At 34.6% G+C, this 26,675-nt stretch overlaps 1 protein-coding gene across 1 annotated transcript in view; it reads right to left on the bottom strand.

Annotated features, from left to right (window-relative positions):
• Positions 1 to 26,675, bottom strand: part of LOC145247222 (uncharacterized) — a 341,528-nt gene that overhangs the window by 294,379 nt on the left and 20,474 nt on the right. The window contains exon 2 of the mRNA XM_080108849.1: positions 1,711 to 1,829. Coding sequence (XP_079964975.1) covers positions 1,711 to 1,829 — 119 coding nt within the window. The remainder of the gene's footprint in view (positions 1 to 1,710; positions 1,830 to 26,675) is intronic.

The following is a 26,675-nucleotide window of genomic DNA, read 5'->3' on the forward strand; positions in this document are numbered from 1 at the left end:
ATGTTCAAGTTTTTTGAGGAGTTGGAAATAAACTTGACATTGCCCATTTTTTGTAGGGGTTAAACGACGCTGGGTCACATCGTAAAAATTGACCATTTTTAATTTAAGGAATTATAAATTATTAAGAAAATCTGTTTCGCAGGCAATTAAACACACTTGCTGTGGTATAATTATTATAGTAAATCCTGGGCAACACCGATTAAATTTGATAAACAAAAAACAAAAAAGGCAGGGGATGATGGATTTTGTTAACATGTGTCTCTGTGACTAATTCTGCCCTCGTAAGGATGCAAGTAAATGAGGACATTAGTTTTAATTATTTTTCTCGAACAAATAAAAAAGGTTACTTAAAAATTAAGAATAAGCGAAAAATAAATTTCCTCCGAATTAAAATAAAAAAAATAATTCAGCTTAGAATAATATTTCGAAATGAAAACAAAAACAGGAAATATTTAATAACGTGCTCCGTTTAAAACAAATTTTCAATTAAGCTATCACAGTTATTTCCCTTTTGCTGTTCTGATTTTTGGTTTGAAAATAAAACGGTTTTAGATTTCAGATAAAATAAATTAAATGAAACATAACTTGAAATTTAAATAAACTAAATAATTATTTTTTTTTTAATTAGTACAGTTTAAACAAAGCTATTATGTCGAATAAGTAATGCCATCGAGGTAATTATTTAAATAGATTGCATTTAATGTGATATGTTAATGACCGTAACTCAGTAATGAAAAAGTGGTTTAAAGAATGCTATATATTGAAAGTCCGTATAATGTCTCCTTTGACAGAAGTATCCTAACATGGGCATTAATATTTCTTGACCAGGAGAGGTGTACACACATATGACCTTTATATTTCTTTGGTGATTAGTAGTTGTACACACAGACACACACACACACACGAACGCTACTACTTTATATATATATATTGAATTTATTTATACAAACGGCTATATATGTGCATACATGTTTCTGTAATCACCCGTTACTGGGGAGATTACATCTTCAGGCCAAGAATTACCCTTGAAAACCCCATATATACAGCAAAACATGGGATTGTTAAAAGTTAACTATCATCGACTTTTTAAAAATGTGTCGAGTCAGCTTGATGAGGTGAAAGCAGTGCGTGTATAATGAGTTTAATTTTTTAGTAGGAAATCACCGCTCATGAAAACGCAGAGTTCACTCAGGAATAAATGTTAATAAGCGTACGCTGTGATGATTGGTAATTGTGGAAAATGGGGTAGAAATTGATTATTTACGGGAATAGATCAACAAGAATTTGTTTACGTTAGATTTGAAAATGACAATGTCGGCTATGAGACAGTCCCATGATATTGTGTTCCACAAGTGAAGAAAATATTTGCTCATAAGATTTTCATTTAGTTTTAGGCACAAATGCGTAGAGAGCAAGTGATGTGGTTGACAGAGGTTGTAACTAGAATGTTTGCCGTGGATGTTTTACAGGGAGACTATGAATTGAAGCTCAGCTGAGCACTTGCCATGAAAATAACGGTAGTACAGATACTCGCTAGTGTCTTCTATGAGGAAGGATGGAAAACGAAGGGTATTTATAGAGTTGCTTCCAAAGCCGAGCACTGCATATATTGTGAAGTTGTGAAACCACTATTATGTATCAAACATTAAATAATTAAACTATTTGTTACATCGCTTGTCCGTTGTTTTATTAATTGAAGTATCTCCTTACCTGACATTATCATGCCTCTGAATATAGATTTTATGGAACATCCCTTGATGCGGGGTTGTGATATCATCTTTCATTTCCATAGCCACATGCTGCGGCAACACACTCAGCAGAAGTTTTTCCTACGAACGATAAAAGAAAGACAAAATAGAAAACATCATTGAAAAGAAAACAGGCAAATTTTATTAAAATAAAAATCCGAAAATAGAAAAGAGGTACTTCTGCTGTTTGAAACTCATTTTTCCGTGAGTCTCGCTCGGCAACGCCCGACAACGTCCGGCAACGTCCGGCAACGCCCGGCAAATGACGAAAACCGCCGAATTATACCGAGAGAGCAAAAAGAGACGCGAGCGAACAGACGGTAAAAATTGGAAAAAAAAGAAAGAAAAAATAAATGAAAGGAAAGGATTTAAACGGAAAAGAAAAGAAAGAGCAGTCCCAACGTAGTATAAACACCCCCGGCCTTTCCATGTTAAGTACGATTTTCAGAATAAACATCCCCAACCTTGAAAGGCTTTGTTAATATGGGGAGGCTGGGGATGTTTATTCCGAAAGCCGTTATTAACATGGGGAGGTTGATGGTGTTTATACTACGCTGGGGTAGGACGTAAAAAAAATACCAAAATAACATTCCATACATAAACAACAAAAAAATATTTGTTCATTAATTCAAAGAAACAAAACTTTTATCCCCCCCCAAACTCCCAGGAAACAAAACACAGTTGCCATAAAAAAATAAAACAGTAAAATTTATGAAATTATTACGGTAGGTTGTTCGTTTTATTTCCTTTCTTTTTTATTGACTTCTGTTCGCTCGGTATAATCCGGCAATTTCCGTCTTCCGCTGGGCGTTATCGAGCGAGACTCACTGAAAAACGGGCATTAAACTGCAGTGGTGCCAAGAAAAGAAATAATTCGTTTTCAAGAAAATTTGTTGATTTAAAAAAAAAGGAAGAAAAAAAAGCAACTGTGAATTTGGATGAATAGACGCAGAAAAAAATTATGAAAAATAATGAGACAATTTTGTTTTTGTGATTTTGCACCATGGGGTATTTAGTTCTCTCCCACTGCAAGAACTGTGCCACCACAGTCGAAAAATGGGATTGGGAAGGCAGCGCTCACAAGGAGGAGCACTCTGGCTTGCAAAATGTGCTTAGGTAGCCTTGATAAAGGCGCCTCAGGAGATTAACAACTAACCCCTTCTTAAAGAGAGAGGGCAACGCATGGAAAGGTGGACCTCATAGAACTGCACAAAATCAACATTACATCGCAATCAAAAGGGACCAGGTCATTACAGGAATGGTCGAATCTCCATTGATTTTGGGAACCGAGAATAGTATGATTAATAAGTGTGCGATGTTGTGTGCTTAAACATAAGTAAGAAAAAAATTAAAATATTGAAACTATAATTGATTAATTTCTATTTAAAATGTCATTGAAATACGCACATATTTATTAATGATCAGACTTGTAAAAGTAAAGCTGAAATAGATGTTAACTTTTAACTGTAGATCATGTCTAAGTCCAAAGCATACACCTCACTCGTAGGAATACGTATTTACTACACTCACAAAAAAACAAACAAACAAAAAAAAAACAAGACATGTTGACTGTCGAATTTTTAACAAAACGGTCCGTTGAGAAATTGTCTTTTCACAAATAATTACCGAAATATAATGTACCCGGCGTTGTCTAGTTTTAAACGAACCGTTAAATTCCTTTAAAAGAAATGAAGTAAAAAATTTGGAAATTAACTGAGACATGTGAATGCAAGTATTATGTTTTTTTTTCTAAGCTGTTCACCGCTTATAAGTAAAACAAATAATCGAGCTGAGAACGAAAGCAAAACCTACGGCGAATAAGTCAAGTACAATAATCATAGAGCCAGCTTGTCAAGGATTTAAAAGATGTTTTCGAACTTACTTATTCTTAACATAAGGAAGTCATATGAACAATTCGCGCCTGCACAGTCGTAAAACAGTTGACAAACAGATAAAAATCAGATGACTCGCATCCAAGTACAAAGGTTTTAATTTTGACGACGTAGAATCCCTTATTCCGGATGAAAACCGATTAAAAAGTTTTCCACATATCTAAATACTCTTTATATAAAATTTCAAGCCTGTAGAAAAAAAATCCCTTTAGTATATAGGTTGAGAGTTGTTCTTACGCACACACAGCCTCACTTTATATATATATATATATATATATATATATATATATATATATATATATATATAATTGTAGTTTCCTAGATGTGAATCCGCTGAAACTCCTGTGTTTATTAAAAAGTGCTCGAAAAACAAACAGACCGTTATTATGATATATTTATATGTTCAGACTACAAGAAGCCCTAGGCCTACTGATGCAGTTTTTCTGAAAAGTCATCGCAGCATCTTGTATGCAGATATGTAACCAACAAAGTTATATATATATATATATATATAGTGTGTGTGGATTTGGGGATCGGTCAGAATTCGTCGTATGCAATGATAGGCAGTAGTGGAAATTGAATAGATTATAGAATTCAATTATTTGGCAGGAGGCTCAACAAGAATTCGTTTACATTGAACTTGTAGGCGACCATGTTGTAGTCAGCTGGAAAGCAGCCCTGCGATATAGAGTTACAGTTCTAGAGAAGAGACTTTTTTGTGAATGTGTCTAGTTTTAGGCACATAGAGCGATTAGGAGGACATTGTTGACAGTGGTTGTAACTAGAGGAGTGTTTGTTGTGAATGTTTTGCAGAGAGAGCGGGGGACGTAGAATGAAGCTCAGAAAAGCGCAGGTGTAAAAAGACAGAGGACGTCCTTCGCGAATATTCAGATGTTCCCGATTTTTTTGTATAATTTTAACAATAGTTATTAGACATTTATTAATAAATACTTTCTAAATTTCAATTGCTTCGTAATATTTCAAAGGTTTAGAACCCATAGTTGAAATTTTAAATATGTAATATTGAATTTGATCCGTAGTCATTAAATACCAATCAAACAAAATTCATTCAATTGGATTTCTTTTATTAAGAACTATTAAGGCATACATTTGAGACATTTTCTAGAATTAAAACCATACAAAGAATTTTTGTAGAAATAAGAATTCTAGACATAAAATTTGTAGAAATAAGAATTCTAGACATAAAATTTAGTATATATTATTTAATTTGAATTCATTATTGAGATGAGTATTATGTATTAATTTATTTATTGCGGACTATTATCCTCATCTTTCTTAGTTGTTGTTTCACGACGTTTCGGCCAACTATTTCTTTGGCCTTCATCAGGTGGTAACCGCGACGGGATAGGAACTTCGGGGCCCGTGACGCAATGGAGAGAGACGTTGAATCTCTAGGGTTCCAGGTGAGAATGCTCTGAAGATAGCGGTTTCAATCCTACCCAAAGCCGGTCAGAGGCTTACTTGGCCAAAACGTGGTGAGATGACAACTATAGATGCCAGTAATTGCTGAGAATGCAGTTAGGAGATTCGGAGTTCCTATCCCGTCGCGGTTACCACCTGACGAAGGCCAGATAAATAGTTGATCGAAACGTCGGGAAACAACAACTAAGAAAGATGGTGATAATAGTCCGCATTAATAAAATTTAGTATCATCATTATGGTGATTTTAATCTTTTGTAAAAGGACATTAAAATGATGCTGCAAAATTAGAGAAATTAATATTACTCGTACTGTTACGTGTATTTATCAAGTATAGATATAATAAGTCTTTATATATATATATATATATATATATATATATATATATATATATATATATATAAGTGAACGTGTCTGTGTGTCTGTCTGTGTACATTTCCCTACGCAATAACTCTGTCAATTTTCAGTCTACATACTCGAAATTTAATATACAGGGTACTGAAATTTAGGAAAATCTTTGTGATCGGTTTTCGGCGGGAAATTAGGCTGTTAATGGATCAAAGTTCAACGATTTGACCTTTGAGAACTTTACCAAACTCCTCCGACAATTTTGGGTTTGAACACTTGAAATTTTTGATATAGGTTCCTTTATTTGGCCCCTAACAATAAATGTTAAGGGGTCATAATAGGGGTCAAAGTTAAAAAAAATTGACCTCTGCGGTCTCTACCAAATTACTTTAAGAATTTCTGGTCTAAATATTTGAAATTTTACATAACGGGTATTCAGAGATAGAGCAAGCTTTTTCATCGGTTTGGGTCGAAAATTTTTAGTTACCAATATATAAATGTATGTATGTATGTTTGCATGTCTGCCCAACACTTTCGCCAGAGGCGACAGATTTTCTCAAGATCAGTATCGTTTTGAAATTCGACCTTTCAGACGACAAATATAAAAATATTGACTAAAAACATTAATATCTTCACTTTAAACTGGGCACTTTTCCACAGGGAGGAGGATCGCTTGTTTTCGCCGATATTTTTAAAGTCATCCTCTCCTTTCGATTGTCTAGCCTAAATTTAAAAAAATATCACTTCCGGTTTGGCGGTGGTCGTAACAGCATTGACGTCAGGTTTTTTCCCGTTCTTTTCCTCCTTTGCGATACAGGTTCGAGCCTGCCTTCCTACTACCACTTTTTTTTTTGCTCAACATACATATCCAAACACCAGGGCAAAACCGGGCTGAAATGCTAGTATATATATATATATATATATATATATGCCGTACATACATAGATGTATATATATATATATATATATATATATATATATATATATATATATATATATATATAAAGGCAGAGAGAAAGAGAGAAAAAGTGAGAGAGATTAGGATAAAAAAGTATAAGAGTATATATCTAAAAAAAACGAATTGCAAATAAATATAATTATTTTAGTGGAAAATCTTATACCGCCCGACCAAACCACCTGCCTAGAAAAAAAAATGGCGGCAAATATGGGGAAAAATTTGAACATATATTTTTTCTTCTGAAGATTTATTTTGCTGAAGGAGTTTTGGCGGAACAAACAAACAAAGATCAATGGAACGTTCTTTTTTTTTCAAACAAAGAAAGAGATAATTTATACAATTTGGAAAAGCAAAGGAAGTGGACGGCAGATTTTTTTCTCGGATTTTTTTCATCTTACTTTGGCAGCGATTACAATTCACATGAAAAAAATATTCCAAATAAATAAGAAATAATAAAAGAACAGATGCGTTCAGTAAATCTATACGATTATCGCTGAAAATATTATTTTAATCATAAGCTTGTGAATGTTGTATTTGTTATCGAAGTGTGACAGACCAATTAAAATGCTTTTTCAACCTGAAGCATTGCAGAAGAATGAAAATGATATTTAAAACTGAAACTGACATACTAAGGAGAATGCTATTTTAAACTGAAGTGTGACAGACTAAGGAAAATGCTATTTCAAACTAATGCATGGCATTACATCGTTAATGCTATTTTAAACTTAATCGAGAAATACTAAGGAAAATGCTATTTTAAACTAATGCATGACGCGACATCGTTAATGCTATTTCAAACTTAAGCGAGACAGACTAAGTAAAATGCTATTTAAAACTGAAGTGGGACAGACTAAGGAAAATGCTATTTTAAACTAATGCATGACATGACAACGTTAATGCTATTTCAAACGTAAGCAAGACAGACTAGGGAAAATACTATTTCAAACTGAAACGTGACAGACTAAGGAAAATGCTATTTTAAACTAATGTATGACATGACAACGTTAATGCTATTTCAAACTTAAGCAAGACAGACTAGGGAAAATGCTATTTAAAACCAATGCATAACGTGGCAACATTATAATGCTATTTCAAACTTAAGTGTGACAGACCAAGGAAAATGCTATTTGAAACTTAAGCGAGACAGACTAAGGAAAAATGCTATTTCAAACATGATAACCAGGCGGACCAACAGCCTAATGTGTTAATAGAGATACGAAGACATTTGCGATTCGAGCATTAATAAAAAATTAATAAAAAAATGATTAAAAAACAAAAGAACACAAATTATTTTAATTAAAGATTTCTACAAAAAGATGCTGCAAGCAAAATCTCCATCTCGAACGTTCGAACTAAAAGCAAATATAGACCGCGAGACGGGAGATAAATATCTGTGTAAAAATACGCTTCCTCCATCGTTTGTACGCTATCATCTGCCACACCCATCTGAAAAATGAGATCGTCCGATCGCTAATGTCTGAGTATAAAAAAAACTGGAATTTAAAATGTAAAATACATTTATATTTTTTAACCTTTCAATTCGTGTTGAATGAAAGAACGTTGAATTCATTTTTAATTAGTTGTACTGGTGTTTCAAGGCAGAAATGGTAGAACTCCTTCTCCATCTTCTCCTCCTCCTCCTCCTCCTCCTCCTCCTCCTTCTCCTCTTCCCCCTCCACAACAACAACAACTATCATCATCATCATCATCATCATCATCATCATCCATAAATTTTCTAGAGTGGGCATCGACTGGCACCACCCCAAATAGTTGAAGGGTCAATTCAGTGGTATTTGGCATCATTAAACGCGTTATTATTGTGATGAAAAGAGACAAATCCGTCCACTTAGATGGCCTTATACATGCGACTGGGGACCGCTTGTGAATTTCATACTTCCATGAAACTTCCTCCTTCGGAGGAAGCCGGTTAAACCCTGAATAAGGTTGGTGCTGACTGCACACACACACACACACACACACACACACACACACACACACACACACTTAGATGGCCTGAACTTCCAAAACAGATCTGATAAATAATGTTGACAGTGTCTTCTTCTTCTTCTTCTTCTTCTTCTTCTTCGTCTTCTTCTTCTTCTTCTTCTTCTTCGTCTTGCATCATGGCATGTTAATGTCGTAGATGAAATCATGGTCAGTGTTCTAGATAGGCATCAGTCCATTGTTGGTCCGATTCCTCTGAAAGCATCACATGATTTGAACTTGGCAGAATACATGGAGTCGGTTGCCATTATCTTCTCCTGTGCAGTGGCATCTGACTCGCTTGTTTACACCTATCCGTTGTCCTTAGATAATCCGCAGAGCTGCAGTCGAATAACGTAACTCTTTTTACCACAGAACCGTTAATCTGCCAGAGATTCATCCACCTCCATGGCCATCCAACGTCCTGCTGCCAACGTCGCCTTCTCCTAGATGCATATTTTAACTAAGACTAGGGGTGCATCTCTTCCAGTGAGTTAATGCGTCTCCAGATACCACTGGAATTTTTTTATGACTCGGCACGGTACATACAGCACTTAGCCTTCCCAAATGGTCACAGATCTTATACTGGCCAGGCTCATCATTGCTTAACTTAGGTCATCTGGCGGGAACCGGTGTGTCACCGTGATTGTGCCGTATAAGAGTCTGCAAATATTTGGGAATACTGGAAGCCGATACGATAGAAGAATATGAAAAAAAAAAACTAGCCAAAGTCGTTTACAACAGAAGATTAAGAGCTATTTTTAAATCGCACCCCCACAGTTTGAAAACAATATATGCCATCAATGCCAGAGCAGTAGCAATCATTCGATATACTTGACTGGAATGTAGGTGAATTAAAATTTTAGACGCAAAAAAACGCGTAAATGCTTAAAATTTATAAGATATTTGCTAAGAAAGAGATGTAGATCTATTGTATCTACTCAGAAAAGAAGGCGGCCGAGACTTGCTTAGTGTTGAAGACGTGGTAGATATAGAGGAAAGAAAGTCTGACTAAATATATTTTTGAAAGAAACGAAACTCTTTTTATGAAACGAAAAGGAAAAAAATACTAAAACTTCGAGAAAAAAGAGTCAGAGGTTACAAGATATATATATATATATATATATATATATATATATATAGATAGATAGATAGAGACAGAGAGAGAGAGACAGACAGACAGACAGACAGATAGACCAACAGACAGGCAGACAGACAGAGGCGGAGAGAGGTGAAAAACTATTTGAAAAGAAACTATAGTGTATTTTTTAAGAAGGGGATTTAGAGATAACGACAGCCGGAATTGGTTGGTCAGGTGTGATCTTAACAAATATACTGAGAGTACTCAGCCACTCACACTAAGTCCATCAAACACTACATCGACAAAACTGCAGAATCACCGACGTGCAGATTGCGTAATAAAAGAGAGAAAAAAACATTAGTGCATGTTGTATCAGAATGAGTTATACTAGCTCAACATCAATATAATAAATGGAGACACGGCAAAGTCGCTCAGGTATTACACTGGAATATATGCAAACCCTATGAATTAGACCACAATAGGTGGTATGAGCATAGACCAGAAGTGGTACAGGAAAATAATAATGTCAAACTTCCTTTGGACATGAGCATGCAAACTGACAAAGTCATTGAACTTTCCAAACTTGATATAATTTTTCTAAACACAAACAAGAGAACTTGCTTAATCATTGACATTGTCTACGACTTCGATATCAGAGCGCAAGAGAAGGGACACAAAATCTAGATCTGAAACGGAATTAGTTCAACTTTGGAAATATAAAGAAGTCAAGGTGATTCCCATTGTCATTGGAACGCTTGGGTACATAACGAAATGAATGTTTAAAGTCAAAATAATTGATGTTCACGGAAAAATCCAACTAAAAACGTCCGAACGTTTAGGTTACTACGAAATAAATATAATTATTCCAAAGCAAAAACATTGTAATATCGGCATCGACTGGCACCACTCGAAATATTCGAAACGTCAAGGAGAATGAAAACACCGAGCAGGGAAAGCACTAATCAGACCTCCACTGCAAGCGCGTAAAGAGGACTGGGGCCGTAGAGGAGACATTGCCACTCAAATTTCAATGATTATCAATAATCATTGCCAACAAGAAGTACATTGACAAGCAACTGTTGCGATAACGCAAATTCATTTACAAAGGATATAAAAAAGGTGGAGAGTACAGAAATTCTGGCGAGACTTGTTGTCACCCAAACAACACTAGAGCATACCACCCATATTTGTTAGTGAACAATCTCTGATTATGACCTGTGGGAGAATTCTTAGTGAGTAGAAATCACAATAATAAATACCATTACAAATAATATTAATAATAACAACAATAATGATAGTAGTAGTAGTAGTAGTAGTAGTAGTATAAAATATACACGACTGTTTTAGTGGAGTGAGTGCGTGGAGTATTGAGACCTTGGCTAAGCTTTTGGCCACCAAAATAAAAGAGAAGACGAATTTTCGTTGGCAGAGCTAAATCAATGGTAAGCAACCTTTGCAATAATGTAGAGACCTTTGGAAAAATGGAGTGTACTAAAAAACTGTGTGAAAAAGTGTTTAAAACCGAAATTCTCACATTAAGTTAGAATAAATAAGAAAGGAATTTTTCACTGAAGAGTTAATTAGATGTAAAGAAGTCAAGGTGATTCCCACTGTAATTGGAGGTATGACATTTAGCGAAGGTTGTGCCATGTAACAGAGAAAAGTGATTGAGACGAAATGAAAAGGCTTCTATTTTCGAGTTTTAACGGTAACGTTCGACCTTCATCAGGTGAACTCGGATATATGCACGGAATTTCGAACGGAACCCTTTATTTACTTCACGCGGGTAGCACGCTCTCGTTTCGTCAGCCATAACTGGATAGAGGTCCTAAGTAATTCGCATTTGTATTTTTCGGTCGCACACACTGAGAATGGAAACCTCAGGAGCAGATCACTTTTACAATTGATTTTTCCAAGTATTGTAACCACTGCTCCACGGATCCTTGCAGGCAGTCTTAGTACGAATTTTACGAGCCTTAAACTTATTTTATTTCTAGGTTATTTATAAAAATATCTCTATTTATTACTAATTATTATTACTATATATTACTATATATATTACTGTATATATTATCTATTATTTATAATTAACGGTTCCCATATTAAATTCTATACTAGAACTACTTAGTAATTGATTGTCTCCCAGCATATGTACTGCTACTTTAAGTCGTCTTACTCTCCAACGTTCTTCTCTGTTGATAATATTTAGTTCGGCCTATAATGGTAGATGGTTACTCTTTTCCCCCCAGGTATGGTCAGCCATACCTGACCTTTCAATTTTATATATGAGAAATACTACGTGAATATGACGCCCCTAGATTTCTAACCCGATATTGCGATAATAAAAGCGCATTAAATAACAAAATTAAAAAAAAACGCAAAATAAAAGCAGCACTAGTGACCCATTAATAAGGGTTCTAGGATAGTGAACCCTCACAATAATCGGATGAAAAATAGTATGGCAATCCCGTACATATAGAAATTTAGGCGATCGTGATAATTATGCCTGAATGAGAAATTAAAAATTATAACTCTAAACTTAAAAAAAAACACCCCAAACTTATTAAACTGTAGAAGTGAAATAGTAAACAACTATTCACTGTAGAAGTGAAATAGTAAACAACACAAATAAAACTTTACTTTTGTAAAACTCAACCTTATGTCTAAAATGATTTCCGTGGGTAGACAAGTAAATAGGTATATCTGTTTTTTTTTTAGACTATGTGAAAGCACTGGTCTATATTACCACTTTCTACAAACGGCCTTTTCCTTTGGTACTATTGCATATGGAAGGGGACAGAAACAAAGTTAATAGGGTTGAAAATAATATTTATTGAAGGAAAAGGCTAGAATCGACGCAATAATCAGAAGTTGAAAGGAATACATATAGCAATTTAGATGCGATGATGTGAATGTAAAGCATTATCCATTGTGTTAGATTAAATAACTATACAACTAATTGGGTCAGAGCAAGTAGAATCTGACAGCGTATATTAAGGAATTTTCTTTATGTTGCCAAAAGCGTGTTGGAGATATTTGTAATATGTAAATCCACGTGAGGAGACATTCACATATCTCAGCAAGTTCTGACGTCACAAAGAAAGATATTGTACATCATATTCAGTTAATTTAGGGTCAGTCAGGAGGAGAGTCAAGATTTCGGAGTTGACAGAGTTGAGTTAGCCAAAGTCTTTATCGAAAGCGAACCAGAAAGGGAGACATGACAATGTAATTCTGTAGAGAATCAAATATTATAAAATATATTTTAGTCATCGACATACAGACCTGTTTCGTTGTATCACAACTCATCAGTGCCGCTAGACTAACACCTCTCCCAAGCCGAGGATCGAACCTAGAACCGTCGTGATGACAGTCGGCAGTTCTACCCCTTGACTACGGAATCGGTGGCCGAAATTAACCTGTCCGAACGATTATTTAAAGAAACATCCGTCCGCTACTCGTAGAGGGCTCAAACGTTTGTTTGTAAACAAATCGCGAGCTTCGCATTATTTCAGCTAAATTAAGTAGCGAGTAAGATAATTTACGAGAGTGCTCTACCAAAGAGGGGAGCTTTATAAAATATATTTTAGTCATCGACATACAGACCTGTTTCGTTGTATCACAACTCATCAGTGCCGCTAGACTAACACCTCTCCCAAGCCGAGGATCGAACCTAGAACCGTCGTGATGACAGTCGGCAGTTCTACCCCTTGACTACGGAATCGGTGGCCGAAATTAACCTGTCCGAACGATTATTTAAAGAAACATCCGTCCGCTACTCGTAGAGGGCTCAAACGTTTGTTTGTAAACAAATCGCGAGCTTCGAATCAAATATTATACAAACGATGTCTCGTTATACGTCACGGTCTCCGTTTTATGAATCCCCCGTCATGTACCCCACTACACAACAGTACTAAAACCAACAGAGTCTAAGCCATTGTTGAGATGGCTTGTCTCTTGTTGATTGAGGTACATCTCCGGTTCAGTGCATTTTCAGGAGATTCAATTTGCCTTTGAGAAGGAATTAGTTTATTTGCTATTCGTCTGAGGTGTCTCTACCAAAAAATGTCAACGGGGATACTTAGGTATTTTATGCCGGGGTCAGGTTTTAGTTTAAGGTCTTGGTTTTTAAGATCCCACTTTCCGACCATTTCTACCGTGGGAGGAGGATGAATAACTTTCTACAAACCTAAATAAGAGAATCACATTGTTACATAAGCTTGTCATAAGCCTAATTATTGATTTGACATGTGTTAAATTACAGGAAGTGGGCACATGGAAAATTTGCCAAGTTGGCTATAAAATCTGTGTTTCTTTTTAGAATTCTGATTAATAAATCTTTTATTATTCAAGATTTTAGCGAAGGATAAAATCAGAATTTATTTCTAATTGTGGAAATATTCATGACTTACCTTATCACCGCTATAAAAGAATTAATCTCTGCATGGCGTGCAGAACGTTAATATTATCAAGAACAAGCGCACACCGAGTATTGGCACGTGTTACTAGCGTATTTCGCCACTCATAACATATAAGCCAAATAGAAATTGTCAGCTTCGTTTTAGCACTTGACGGTATATAGCCATAGGCGATAGAGATAAAAATTCTAAACGGTGAAAGTGGAAAAAATGTCTCACATAAGAAGGTTCTATTGTCGAGCGCTTTGTTTCGAAGATTATTATTGCAAACAGTGTTGTTAGAGAAAAATAAACCCTTTAATGAAATTGTTACCAAAATCGAATCTGTAAACATCTTTGTTGGGGAAAAGAATACTACATAGCAAACCTCCAGTAGAGAGCAGATTTAAAAGGGTGTGGTTGGACGAAAGTCTAATGTCTAATCTATTATATAAATCTCACCTGTCTGTCCGTCTGTCCGTTTGTCTATCTGTGTGTCTATCTGTGTGTATGTATGTATCGCAAAAACTTTCGACAGCGGCGACGGATTTTCACTAGAATTGCATCGTTTTGAAGCTCGATCCTTTGGATGACAAATATCGAAAAAAAATTTGACTAAAAACATTAATTCCTTCATCTTCAACTAAACACTTTTCTACAAAGGGGGGGGGGCCGCATTTTATAGCCGATATTTTCAAAAGTCATCCCCTCTTTTCGATTGACTAGCCTTAATTTAAACCTTCGCCACTTCCAGTTTGGTGATGAACGCAACGGCAAAGACGTCACATTTTTTTTTTAAATCACGTTCTTTTCCTCCTTCGCGGTACGGGTTCGAACCTGCCTGCCTACTATCACTTTTTTTCTGTTTTTGCTCAACACACACCTTCAAACACCCGGGCAACGCCGGGTACCCAGGCTAGTAAAAAAAAGAAGAAAAAACAGCGTTGCATTAAATACAACGCCATCTGAGAAAAGTATACTACACAACGAAGTTCCAGCTTCGAGCACGTTGCTCTCATCAACAGTAACTATTTCCCTCCTTTTTTTTCGCTCGTTTTTTTTGTATTCTTTAAATCATGAAGTTTATTTCATTTCGTGAGCAAAGCATCTGTAGTTACTCAACTCTAATGTTTCTAATAGCCTCGGGACCGCTTGTGTATTTATCGCTGAAATCGCAGATTGAAAGTAAACATAACTAAAGAATGTCGATTTTAGCTATTTGCGATCTAATCATTAGACGCGTAAATCTTCAACAAAGAAAACTTGCGTGACGATTTGGATTTTCATAGAAGTTATGAATATTTTTATATGAATGGCAGTCTGTTGACACTTATAAACCTCTGAGATATTTCAGGTCGTAATTCGTTTAATATTGACGCGTGTAGACATGAACTAATGGACTCGCAACTCTCATGTATCTGTCAGAAAGGAAACGTTGATCTATTCTATATTTTGGTTCGCCTGCAGAGAAAGCTCTTTCCTGCGAGAATAAAAACATAAAATGAATAAAATAATCCGTCAAAATGGAATACTTTTTGATAGATTGTATTACTCAGCTTCTCCGGACTACTATTTTCATCTTAGTCATTATATTCACAACGTTTCCGTCGATAGAACTTACAACCTTTTTAAGGTGCATGTTTTTGAACATAGGAAAATTCTAATTGAACTTGATAATCTTTATATCAAGATTTTGCACGTGCAATGATTTATGTCTCTACGGGTTATGTGACAAATTACAGCTCTGAACGGATTCTGGTTTCTATTTTAAAGGTGTTTGAACTGAGTAAGGTGTGAAATGGAGCCTGTTGAATGTCGAGCTGTGATCCGGTTTTTGTATTTGAAAGGACGCACACCACAGGAGACTTTTGATGAAATGAAAGAAACTTATGATGATAATGCCCCATCATATGACCTTGTAAAACGTTGGCATCGTGAATTCAAACATGGCCGGAATTCTGTGGAAACAGCTCCCAGACCTGGTCTCAGACCCTTCTGCCATTGATGAGGCATCTGTCCGTCAAGTTCAGTCTGCCATTTTGTAAGATCGGCGCATTACTATTTGCCAAATAGCCCAAGATGTCAAGATAAGTACAGGGTCTGTGGAAACTATCATTCATGACCATTTACATATGCATAACGTGTCTGCAAAATGGATTCCTAGGTTGCTCACACAGGATGAAATCTGGGTCCATCACTATGATCCAGAGACCAAAGCCCAGTCAATGCAGTTGAAGCACTTGGACTCACCACCTCCAAAGAAGGCAAGAGTGCAGCCCTCTGCTGGCAAGGTCATGCTCACAGTCTTCTGGGACCAGGACGAAGTAGTGATGACAGATTTCCTGGCAAAGGGTACCACAATTACAGGAGCCTATTATCCTTCACTTTTGAGGAAATTAAGGGAAGCTATCAAAATCAAGAGGCGGGGCAAGATCAGCAAAGGTACCCTCCTCCTGCAGGACAACGTTCTGGTCCACAACTCACATGTCGCCAGATCAGAAGCACAGGCGTATGAATATGAAATAACCGTCGTCCTCCCTACTCTCCTGCCCTTGCACCCTCTGACTTTCACCTCTTCCCAGCCATGAAGTTGTTTTTGAAAGGAAAGCATTTCCCAGATGATGCAACCTTGATTTCTGAAGTCACGTCATGGTTGGAGGACCAACCTGGGGTGTTCTACAAAAACAGTCTCCAGAGCTGCATCAAACGATGGGAGAAATGCATAACTCGGGATGGTTCCTATGTAGAGAAAAACTAATAACTGTGACAATTTTCGTTGCTCTATTGCTATGGGAAGTGGGTTAGGGGCATTACTTATTGCACGCCCCTCGTAGACCTGGTTTCCCCTCTCAATCGAGTCATACCAAAAACTTAAAAATTGGTACTTGATCCCCTCTTGGTAAACATTCAGTATTGTATGGGGGGGGTCAAGTTATTATAGAATAATGTTCTCCCTTACACCCTTTCGTAGCAGCTAATGAAAAAGAAGCCTTTGGGTCGCCCTCAACTATAGTTGGTAACTTAGCATATCTTTTTATTTATTCCGCGAGGGAAGATTGTGTTTATTCTGTTAACAATGATTGGGCTGAAATGTGATTTTATATGTTTTATTTATCATAACCGATAGTGAGGATTGCACCTTCAACTTCTTGGAGACTATAACTTTGAACTGAATTTCCAATTAATTTTCACGTGTCTCTTTAATCTATATAATAACATGCTAAGTCATTTCATTTTTGTACGTTTAACATCAACTTTAACACAAAAATCAAATCGATCGATCTCCAAAGATGATGATTTGTGATTCATATAATGTCACTATGGTAACAGTACAATTTTCGATAAATACATTAGAAAACGTGACATAAAATGGCAAACTAAAAAATTAACCTCTTTCTGCTCGTTATATTTAGCTTTTTATTCCACCTTTCACCTTCTTTCTCCACTTCTCTGTTCCTTTTCAAGTTAAATAATATAAATGCTTGCAGTGATATTACCTTTTGCTTATAATGAGCTCTTTCAACTTTTTCCTTTTTCTTTTATTACATTCAACATTCAACTGTTAATAAACAGCCAGAGAAAGAGAGAGGACACACAGACACACAAACAGACACAGACACAAAAAGACAGACAGACAGACACACACATATATATATATATATATATATATATATATATATATATATTATAAGGTAAAATTAAAAGCCAAGAACAATGCGAGATTTTTTTTTTTTTGGCTTTTAATTTTACCTTATAATTTTCTTCAACAATGCTTCAAGCAAACTACAATCTACTTATATATATATATATATATATATATATATATATATATATATATATATATATATATATACTTTAATAGCACGGAGTGTTTTTGCTTAATGATCTTTTTTTTGTAATTTTTCCATATAGCTTTTCCATTTTTCAAATAGTAATTCTTATGTCTCGGTCGAATTTGTGTAAGAAAGTTCTGTAGTCATTTTCGTCCATCTCATATACTCATATACGAAAACGACTACAGAACTTTCCTACACAAATTCAACCGAGACATAAGAAGTACCACTCGAAAAATGACACAATTACAAAACATATTATTAAGAAGAAAAAAAAAACACTTCCTACTATTTAACAATATCTGTCCGAATAAAAATGCCTAAATATATATATATATATATATATACATATATAATGTATATATTTATATATATATATATATATATATATATATATGATGTATTAAAGCATTTTATTCAGACAGATATTGTTAATATATATATATAATGTATATATATACATATATATGTATATATATACATTACATATATACATTATATATATATACATTATATACATTATATATACATATATATATATATATATATATATATATATATATATATATATATATATATATATGAGTGTGTGTGTGTGTGTGTGTGTGTGTGTGTGTGTGTGTGTGTGTGTGTGATGGACTTTCCCGTCGATTTCGACGTATGAGCTTTCGCCACAACAATTAAGTTGGTCGGAAATCCACACAGATGATGTGATAATAGTGGTGAAGGCTATGTGTAGAACCACCACCCGTTTTGGTATTACTACTAACCTTTTGGTCGTGCAGACGACTGCCACAGTACAGAGTATAAAGTAAACCACAGGTTTTTACATCAGAGGTCCCTTCTGTTAGACACATGTCTTAACGATGACTGGGGGTGCATCGCTCCCAGTGGATTAATGCGCCCCCAGATACCAACCTGGAAATTTTTATGACTCGGCGCTGTACATTCACCGCCTAGACTTCACAAATGGTCACCTAGCTGGTACTGGCCTAGCTCAATGTTGCTTAACATTGGTGATCTGGCGAGAACCAATGTGTTAACGTGATTGTGCTAATTACATTTTAAAAACAATATATACATATATTTATTTAATATATATATATGTATATATTAACATATATATATACATATATATATACACATATGTATATACATATATATATATACAAATATATATACACATATATAGACACACATATACACACATATATACACATATATACATATATATACACACATATATACACACATCTCTCTCTCTCTCTCTCTCTCTCTCTCTATATATATATATATATATATATATATATATATATATACCTATGCCCTCAGGCACACCAGAAATTAACTTCCCAGACCCTTCCCCACAAGTTCCTTAAACTCTAAAACTAAAAAATTACCGACATACCAAAACCCCCTCCCACCTTTCCCCCTTGTTCCCTTCCTCTGTTTTTCCCCCGTTCTTCTCGCACCCCTCCCCTGTTCACTCTTTCACTCTTTCATCCCATAACAACGAACATTTCTCCAAAAGTCTGAGGAAGTTATATACGGCCAAAAAAAAAAACGGCCGGGTAACTGAAACAATAATGTAAGTTAACAGAAAGATACGGTAATAAAAAATAAAACGTATATATATATATATATATATATATATATATATATATATATATATATATATATATAAATTTTATTATATTCCCAATTTTAAGGGTTTATTTATCTTACCAAATATTTTCCAAAAATAAAAACCTCAGTAAATTTTACACGTGGAACAATCAATATTTGTATATAAATATTGAATATTTCTTCCGTAGGCTCATCAGAAAGTAAGCACACGCATAAACACAAATATATATATATATATATATATATATATATATACATACATACATATATGTATATACATATATATATACATCTGTCTTTACATAAGCAGTAGTTTGTTGCTACACTGTCGTGAGCATGTTTCGGTCTACTAGTATCTAGTAACTAGAGACCTCATCAGGCAACAACCCTTATTTTCGAAAACGGAATTCTAAAAAAAAAAAAAATCAACACACACACACACACACACATATATATATATATATATATATATATATATATATATATGATGAAGTATTTGCAAAGTACGGCTTATCTTAAAAATAAATATTTTAATGCATTAGTATGACTGCTGTGTAATTAAATATATTTTGAAAAAGCCTGGCGAAAGAAGCGTTCCTTATATCAGCTCTAGTATGATAACATATGTAAAGTAGGAAATATAGGAGCATAATGGCATATTGATTTAAGTTAATGTATTTTAGAAGAGATTTTGTCCGTCAATCTGTGTGTCGATAGTTGATATTTTACACTTGATATGAATTTTCTTTTCTTCTTCCCTTATAGTTCAGTTTGAATTAGAATCTTCTTTCGTCTGTTACATTTTTGTTTGAATTAGCATTTTTTTAGACCGTTTGATTTTAGTTTGAATTGGATTTGTTTCATTCCTTACATATTTGGTTGAAATGACAATTATTGATACGTTACATTTTAGTTTGAAATATAATTTTTTGATACATTATACTTTAGTTTGAAATAAAATGTTTTTGAATCCGTTACAGTTTAAAAAACAAACAAATATATTTTTTGTTCCGTTACACTTTAGTTTGAAAATAATTTTTTGTGTCCGTTAAACGTTAGTTTGAAATTGCACTTTCTTTGGTCAGTCATAATCTAGTTTCTAAACAGAAGATTTTGGTTATTACACTTTAGTTTGAAATACAATTTTCTTTTGTCTGTCATATTTTCATTTGAAATACGATTTCAGTGAGTTTCACGTTGAGGTTCTAGCTGTGTTCGCTCATCATTACAAAAACTGCCGATTCCATAGCTGTTGCGGCCATCTGTCTGTCGATTTGTCATATTTCTCTTTGAAGTAGACTTTTATTAACAATAGCGTAGATTAAATGCACGCAAGTTAAGAATCGACCCGTTCTTGCCTTTTCGTCTGAAAATAGTTCAAAAAGACTTGGCATCGTTATTTGCGGCATTTCTAATTAATAAAAGACCAGTCAACATTCGTACACATATTTGACAAAATTGTGGCATCATTAAAGAGTTGCTCTAAATTATATATGTTTTGATGCCAAATCGAAGAATTATGAACGTATTTTCGGTTGATTGGAGACAATTGCACATTTCCGTTTTGAAACAAAGTAAAATGAGAAACTTCGCAAAACGTCCTCAATTGATTATTATTATTATTATTATTATTATTATTATTATTATTATTAGTAGTAGTAGTAGTAGTAGTAGTAGTAGTGTATACCGTGCGTCAGAAATGACGGACGATTATAATGTTCCGCTTGCGTCCTCACTCACAATTTCTCAACATACATTACTAAAATAAAATCATAGAATTACGCCAATATAAAAATTATTGCTATCATTTTTAGCGAACTAAAGAAAAAAAACACTCACTTATGTCTTTTTATTATAAAGTAGAGTATTTCTTTCACAATTCATTTTCAGGGGTGGTGTAAGTCTGAGGTTATTGTCTTATTTGCTATTTGCTATATTGCATCTTTTCACTATTTGAAATGGTTTCGTTCTAAAAAAAGGCACATGTTTTACTCATAGAAAACGGATAATTATCAAATAGAAAAGGCACAACGATGTAATATGCAAAAGTTGGTTTATTTATATATACTCCATTTTCATATCGTAATGACATAGAACTTCTAATTTAAAAACGATGGTCCTGGATATGACCTTAAACTATATCCAGTGGTGAGGCCCCCGCTTGCGGGCTTTAGGGAGTGTGGAGCCACCGTTTGATTGCCATTGCTCCCAGGTCCACTCTGACCCGGAGTGGTTGTACCTGTTAGGGTCCCAACTATGGGTTAAATAGAAACCGACTTGAAAACAACAAACATATTCTATTAAAAAAATTTTCAAATCTTTGGATTCGGCATTAAAGAACCTGAAAAGGGTTGATATGCCGTAAAACAAAAACAACCAACCAACTTAAAAGCGATTGGTATGCATAAAGAATAGAAAATATTTACAAAAGCATAGATTTTTTAGTTTGGTTGCTTTATTTTACGGCATATCAACCTTTTTTCGAGTTATTTAATACTGAATTAAGTTACTTTGGAAATAGTTTTTATGTTGCATCCATTGTAGAATGTTTTTATCCTTCAAGCTCTTTGTATCTTCAATCGCTAGTTTGTGGTGTTTGGTTTTGTTGTTTTATAGTATATTTTATAGCTTTTGTTCCCTAACCTGCAGAACATGAATGAGTTTTGCAATGGGAGAGGGAAAACGGTTAGAGTATTAATGCTTGGTACATTTTAAGTGAGGGAAATCAGTCAGGAAGTGGGGGAGATAGTGAAAGAAGAAATGAAGGGAAGGAAAAGGGGGAAAGGTGGATTGTTTTGTTTACGGTTTTGCAGAGCATAATAAAGTTTTGCAAAAGGAAGTAAAAAAACAAAAAACATCAATGTTAGGTGCATTTCGTCTTAGGAAGCCAATGTCTTCAGACAGCCTTATCTGGTAGTACCAGACAACAATTTTTTTCAAAACCTATATATATATATATATATATATATATATATATATATATATATATATATATATATATATATATGTATATATACGTGTTATTTTTTATTACCGTATCTTTCTGTTAAGTTACATTATTGTTTCGGCTACTCGGCCGTTTTTTTGGCCGTATGTAGCGTCCTCAGACTTTTACAGAAATGTTCGCTATATTGGGATGAAAGAAAATAGCGAACATTTCTGTAAAATTCTGAGGACGCTACAGACGGCAAAAAAAAAAAAAAAACGGCTGAGTAGCCGAAACAATAATGTAACTTAACAGAAAGATACGGTAATAAAAAATAAAACGCATATTTGCTCTACAGCAGTATTGAGCACTTTCTTCAGTTTTTTAATTACCATCTCCACTATATATATATATATATATATATATATATATATATATATATATATATATATATATATATATATATAGAGAGAGAGAGAGAGAGAGAGAGAGAGAGTTTCAATTATAAATATATACGTGTAATATGTATAAAAAGATTTTCCAATTGGCATAATTAATAAAACTCGATGGAAAATCATTTACACTTTCAAAGCATCGGTAGAGAACATTTCAAATCAAAATATATATTTATTTATCATTCATAATATTTTATTGTGTCTTACATGTGTTTCGTTGAATGGTGAAAAATACCAAACAACTCATCAAACAGTTTATATGTATCCCTACTTGGATTAATGAAGATAAAAGTTGGTGAAAAGAAATGGAAATTTAAAAAAAATCATAAGAGTCTTAGACAAAAACTTACTTATTAAAAATATATCGGAAACTTTCTGGAGAAAAAAATGTGTAGGAATTTTAAGCCCGGGAGGATATAACAACATTTGAAGCGCCTTATTTTATTATTTTTATGGTGTCGTTGTGGCCCTACTGATGTGGATCCAAGGTTAGGATCACGGAAGGAAAACACGAAACACGGATTAGGTGTAAGAAAAATATATTAACCGAAACAGTTACAAGGATAGGATTTAGGGTAAGCGGGGCTTACTATCCGGTGGTATCCATTATAAGTAGTCGTACGCGCTGCGTACTCCTAGTACTCCTGTTGTTTCTACGATATTATGATGCTGTTTACTGATATGCTATCTCACATCTTAATATTGTACTGGAAGAGTTTATGATGCAGGTAAGTTTAGGTCTCTTAAACCTACATAGTGTTAACTTGCGTTTGCTAGGGATTTCCTACGTGCGTCAGAGATTCACGCAAAAAGGGATGGGGGATATCGTTCATACAAATATTCCTTATCTCCGAGTGGCTTTCGGGCCTTGATAAATGGTGGCTTCCATGAAAAAAAAAAAATAATAAGGAGATTTTTGTACGGTTCTGGTCAGTTCTAGAAAGTTGTACCTTTCTTTGAAAAGGAGTTAGTTTTCTATTTACATAGGAGTCACCACTTATTAAGGCCCAGAAGCCACTCGAGGATAAGGGTTAAAAAGTGTACAGTATTAGAATCATAGTAATTGTTAGTAGTCGAGATTCGGTAAATTTGTTAACTTTAGTGGAACGGCTCATCAAGAACTTGTTTGCATTGGACTTGAAGACGGCCATATTGTAGTTAGCTTGAAAGCAGGCAAACGGAAGACAGTTCTACAGGCGTGCCGTTCTAAGAAAGAAACTTTGTTCATGGAATCTACATTGTAGTTTAGGCACAGATAAAGAGTACGGGAATTTATTAATAGTATTTTCAGCTAGACAAGTGTTTCTCGTGAAAGTTTGGCGACGGGGACCATAGATTGGAGCTCAGACGAGCACTTGCCATGAAAATAACGATAAAGCAGAGACAGGCTCGCAACGTCTCTTCTGTGAGAAAGAGAAAATGACATCGCTACCAGGCAACGAAGTCTATTTTTGCTATTAGCCTTATACACATCTACCAGAGAATACCCACGGGGCTGCTCACGCATTTTTGTAGCAAAAGTACGCTTCTCTTAGTGCGTTGGCTTTTTTTTTTCCAAACCACATCTAAGCTTATGTTTAACTTTCTGCAGAGATGGTAAATATGCATTCATTTACAGGCACGAAAACTAGAATTTCTAAGGATCGGTTTTCTATACGTCTTATTATAATATTCAAATTAATAATACCTTTTCATTATTACTTTACAAAGTAAACCTTATCAATTACAATACATTTTTTGTCAATTATCGTCTTCCATACATTTCGTGATCGAAAGAAACGTAAAGAAAATCGGTGTGATTATTTGACGAATCTATTTTCATTTATTTGCTGAGTGCATGGTATGCATTGTCAAGTGTAGCGAAAATTGCATTGTCGATCCTAAGCAAAACACATCAAAAGTCAGCGGTTCATATTTGTGCTCCGCTGCGCATGGTTCGTTAGTTTTTGTTTGTTTGCGCATGCGTGACTTGGAAATCAGGATAGGATCAGCGGACGTCACGCGCCCTTTCGAAAACGGATGTGTTTTCAAAGAAAAAAAAGAAAAACAAATGAAAATTGTGATGATGATGATAATGATCGTCGTCATCATCATCATCATCATGTAATCATAGAAGAAAATTAATATAAATGACAGGTATATTTGTTACTGACAATATTTTTTAGTTTTCATTCATGAATAAGGATACATCTGTTGAATACAAAGGAAAAAATAAACAAAACCAAACGATGATGATGATGATGATGATGATGATGATGATGATGATGATGATGACGACGACGACGACCTACGACGACGACGACGACGACATAATCACAAGAAAATTAATACAAATAACACGTACATTTGTGATTTACAATATCTTTTAGATTTGATTTATGAATAAGAGGATGCTAATGGAGTAATGGATGGGGGTGAAGAGAGAAGAGAATTATTCACAGTAAAGGTGCTGCGTTTATGTTAGGTGCTCGACTGAGCTTTGATCTATACCCCACGCTGTAAAATATTTACAACAAATACTTTTCTAGCTACAACAATGCTAAAAAAATTCCCTCTCCTTTATATCTGTTCCTAAAACTAAAAATTCCTTTAGAATTTTTCTTTTCATAGAACTGTCTGTCTTTGGAACACAATACCGTTGGGCTGTTTCCCTATAATATTGTTGTTTTCAAGTCTAAAGTAAAATAAAGTTGTTGTTGAACCGTCCCTTCATATAAGTAAACCCTACTCAAATTCCACAATTCCTAATCATTACGGTATTGTCCCATCGTCGACGTAATACTCACGAACCTTTATACAAGAGTGGTCTTCAGCCCTTGATAAGCGGTGACCCCCCAAGTAAAGAAAAAAACAAAACAAAACAAAACAACAACAACAACAGAAAGCTAAATAACACCCATGAGAGAAAAAACAAGCAAATAGATGGAAATTGCTAGAGATCCGAGTAGATTGTGGAGCATGAAGAAATTTCCTGCAATACAAAGAATATTAGAAAGACTTTTTTAAAGCCTATAAACACTGGGAGAAATTGGAATCAACAGGCTGATTGGCATGATACAACACACCGATGAACACAACTAGATTATTAAAAAAATCATCAAGTGCGGAAATCAACATGCATAACTTGTTAATAGCGACTAATCACAGATGAGTTTAAACGGAAATGGCACACAAATATATATATAAAAATATTATATAGATCTGAAGGAAACTGAGACAATCAGAAAGCTAATAAGCTGACCCCACCCGCCCCACTAAAAATGACATCACTTTCGGTTGGAACCACGCAACAAGGTCATAAAAAGTCAAAGAAAGATGAAAAGATCGTGGAGACACAGCACTATTGATACCGCCACTTGAAGAGCACAGAAATGCGTAAATATAAAGGAAATATACTTTACGATTACAAACAAAATCGATAAAGAACAGATGTTGTTGGGCTGGTAGATAAGAAGAATACGAGAGCATTGAGTGTAAATATTTTACTGCAATGTTTTGTGTTTCTGAGAGTCTATACGACTGCCACTAGAAGATGTAACTTAAAAGCTAAGTCAGCAAGTATTTGCGAAAGCATGTTAATAGCAAAAGTGGAATGAAACATTCGTAAGCCTTGGATGAATAGCCATAAATATATCAACATTTTGTTTTACATTTTCTGCGTGAATGGAACAAAACTTCAGACTTCTGGACAGGACAACAAATTCTCTAACGCTGGGCAAAGTAAATGGCGATTACGATATCAGATATTTATACATGTGGAAAACTTTTTAATCGGATTTCACCCGGAAAAAATAGCTGCTAAGGGGTGAAAATAGAAAAATTGGTACGGGGAGGTCATCGGATTTTTATCTGTTTTTCAACTGTTTCCCTATGTTTTAAAACACTTTTAAAGATCTTGACAAGCTGATCTAAAGGTTATCTTACTTGACTTATTGTCTCTAGGTTTTGGTTTCGATCTCAGCTCAAGTATTTTTTTTTAATTTTATAC

The sequence above is a fragment of the Euprymna scolopes genome, chromosome 25, assembly GCF_053919585.1.
Source record: "Euprymna scolopes isolate OS-2025 chromosome 25, ASM5391958v1, whole genome shotgun sequence".
Taxonomy (NCBI): Eukaryota; Metazoa; Mollusca; class Cephalopoda; order Sepiida; family Sepiolidae; genus Euprymna; species Euprymna scolopes.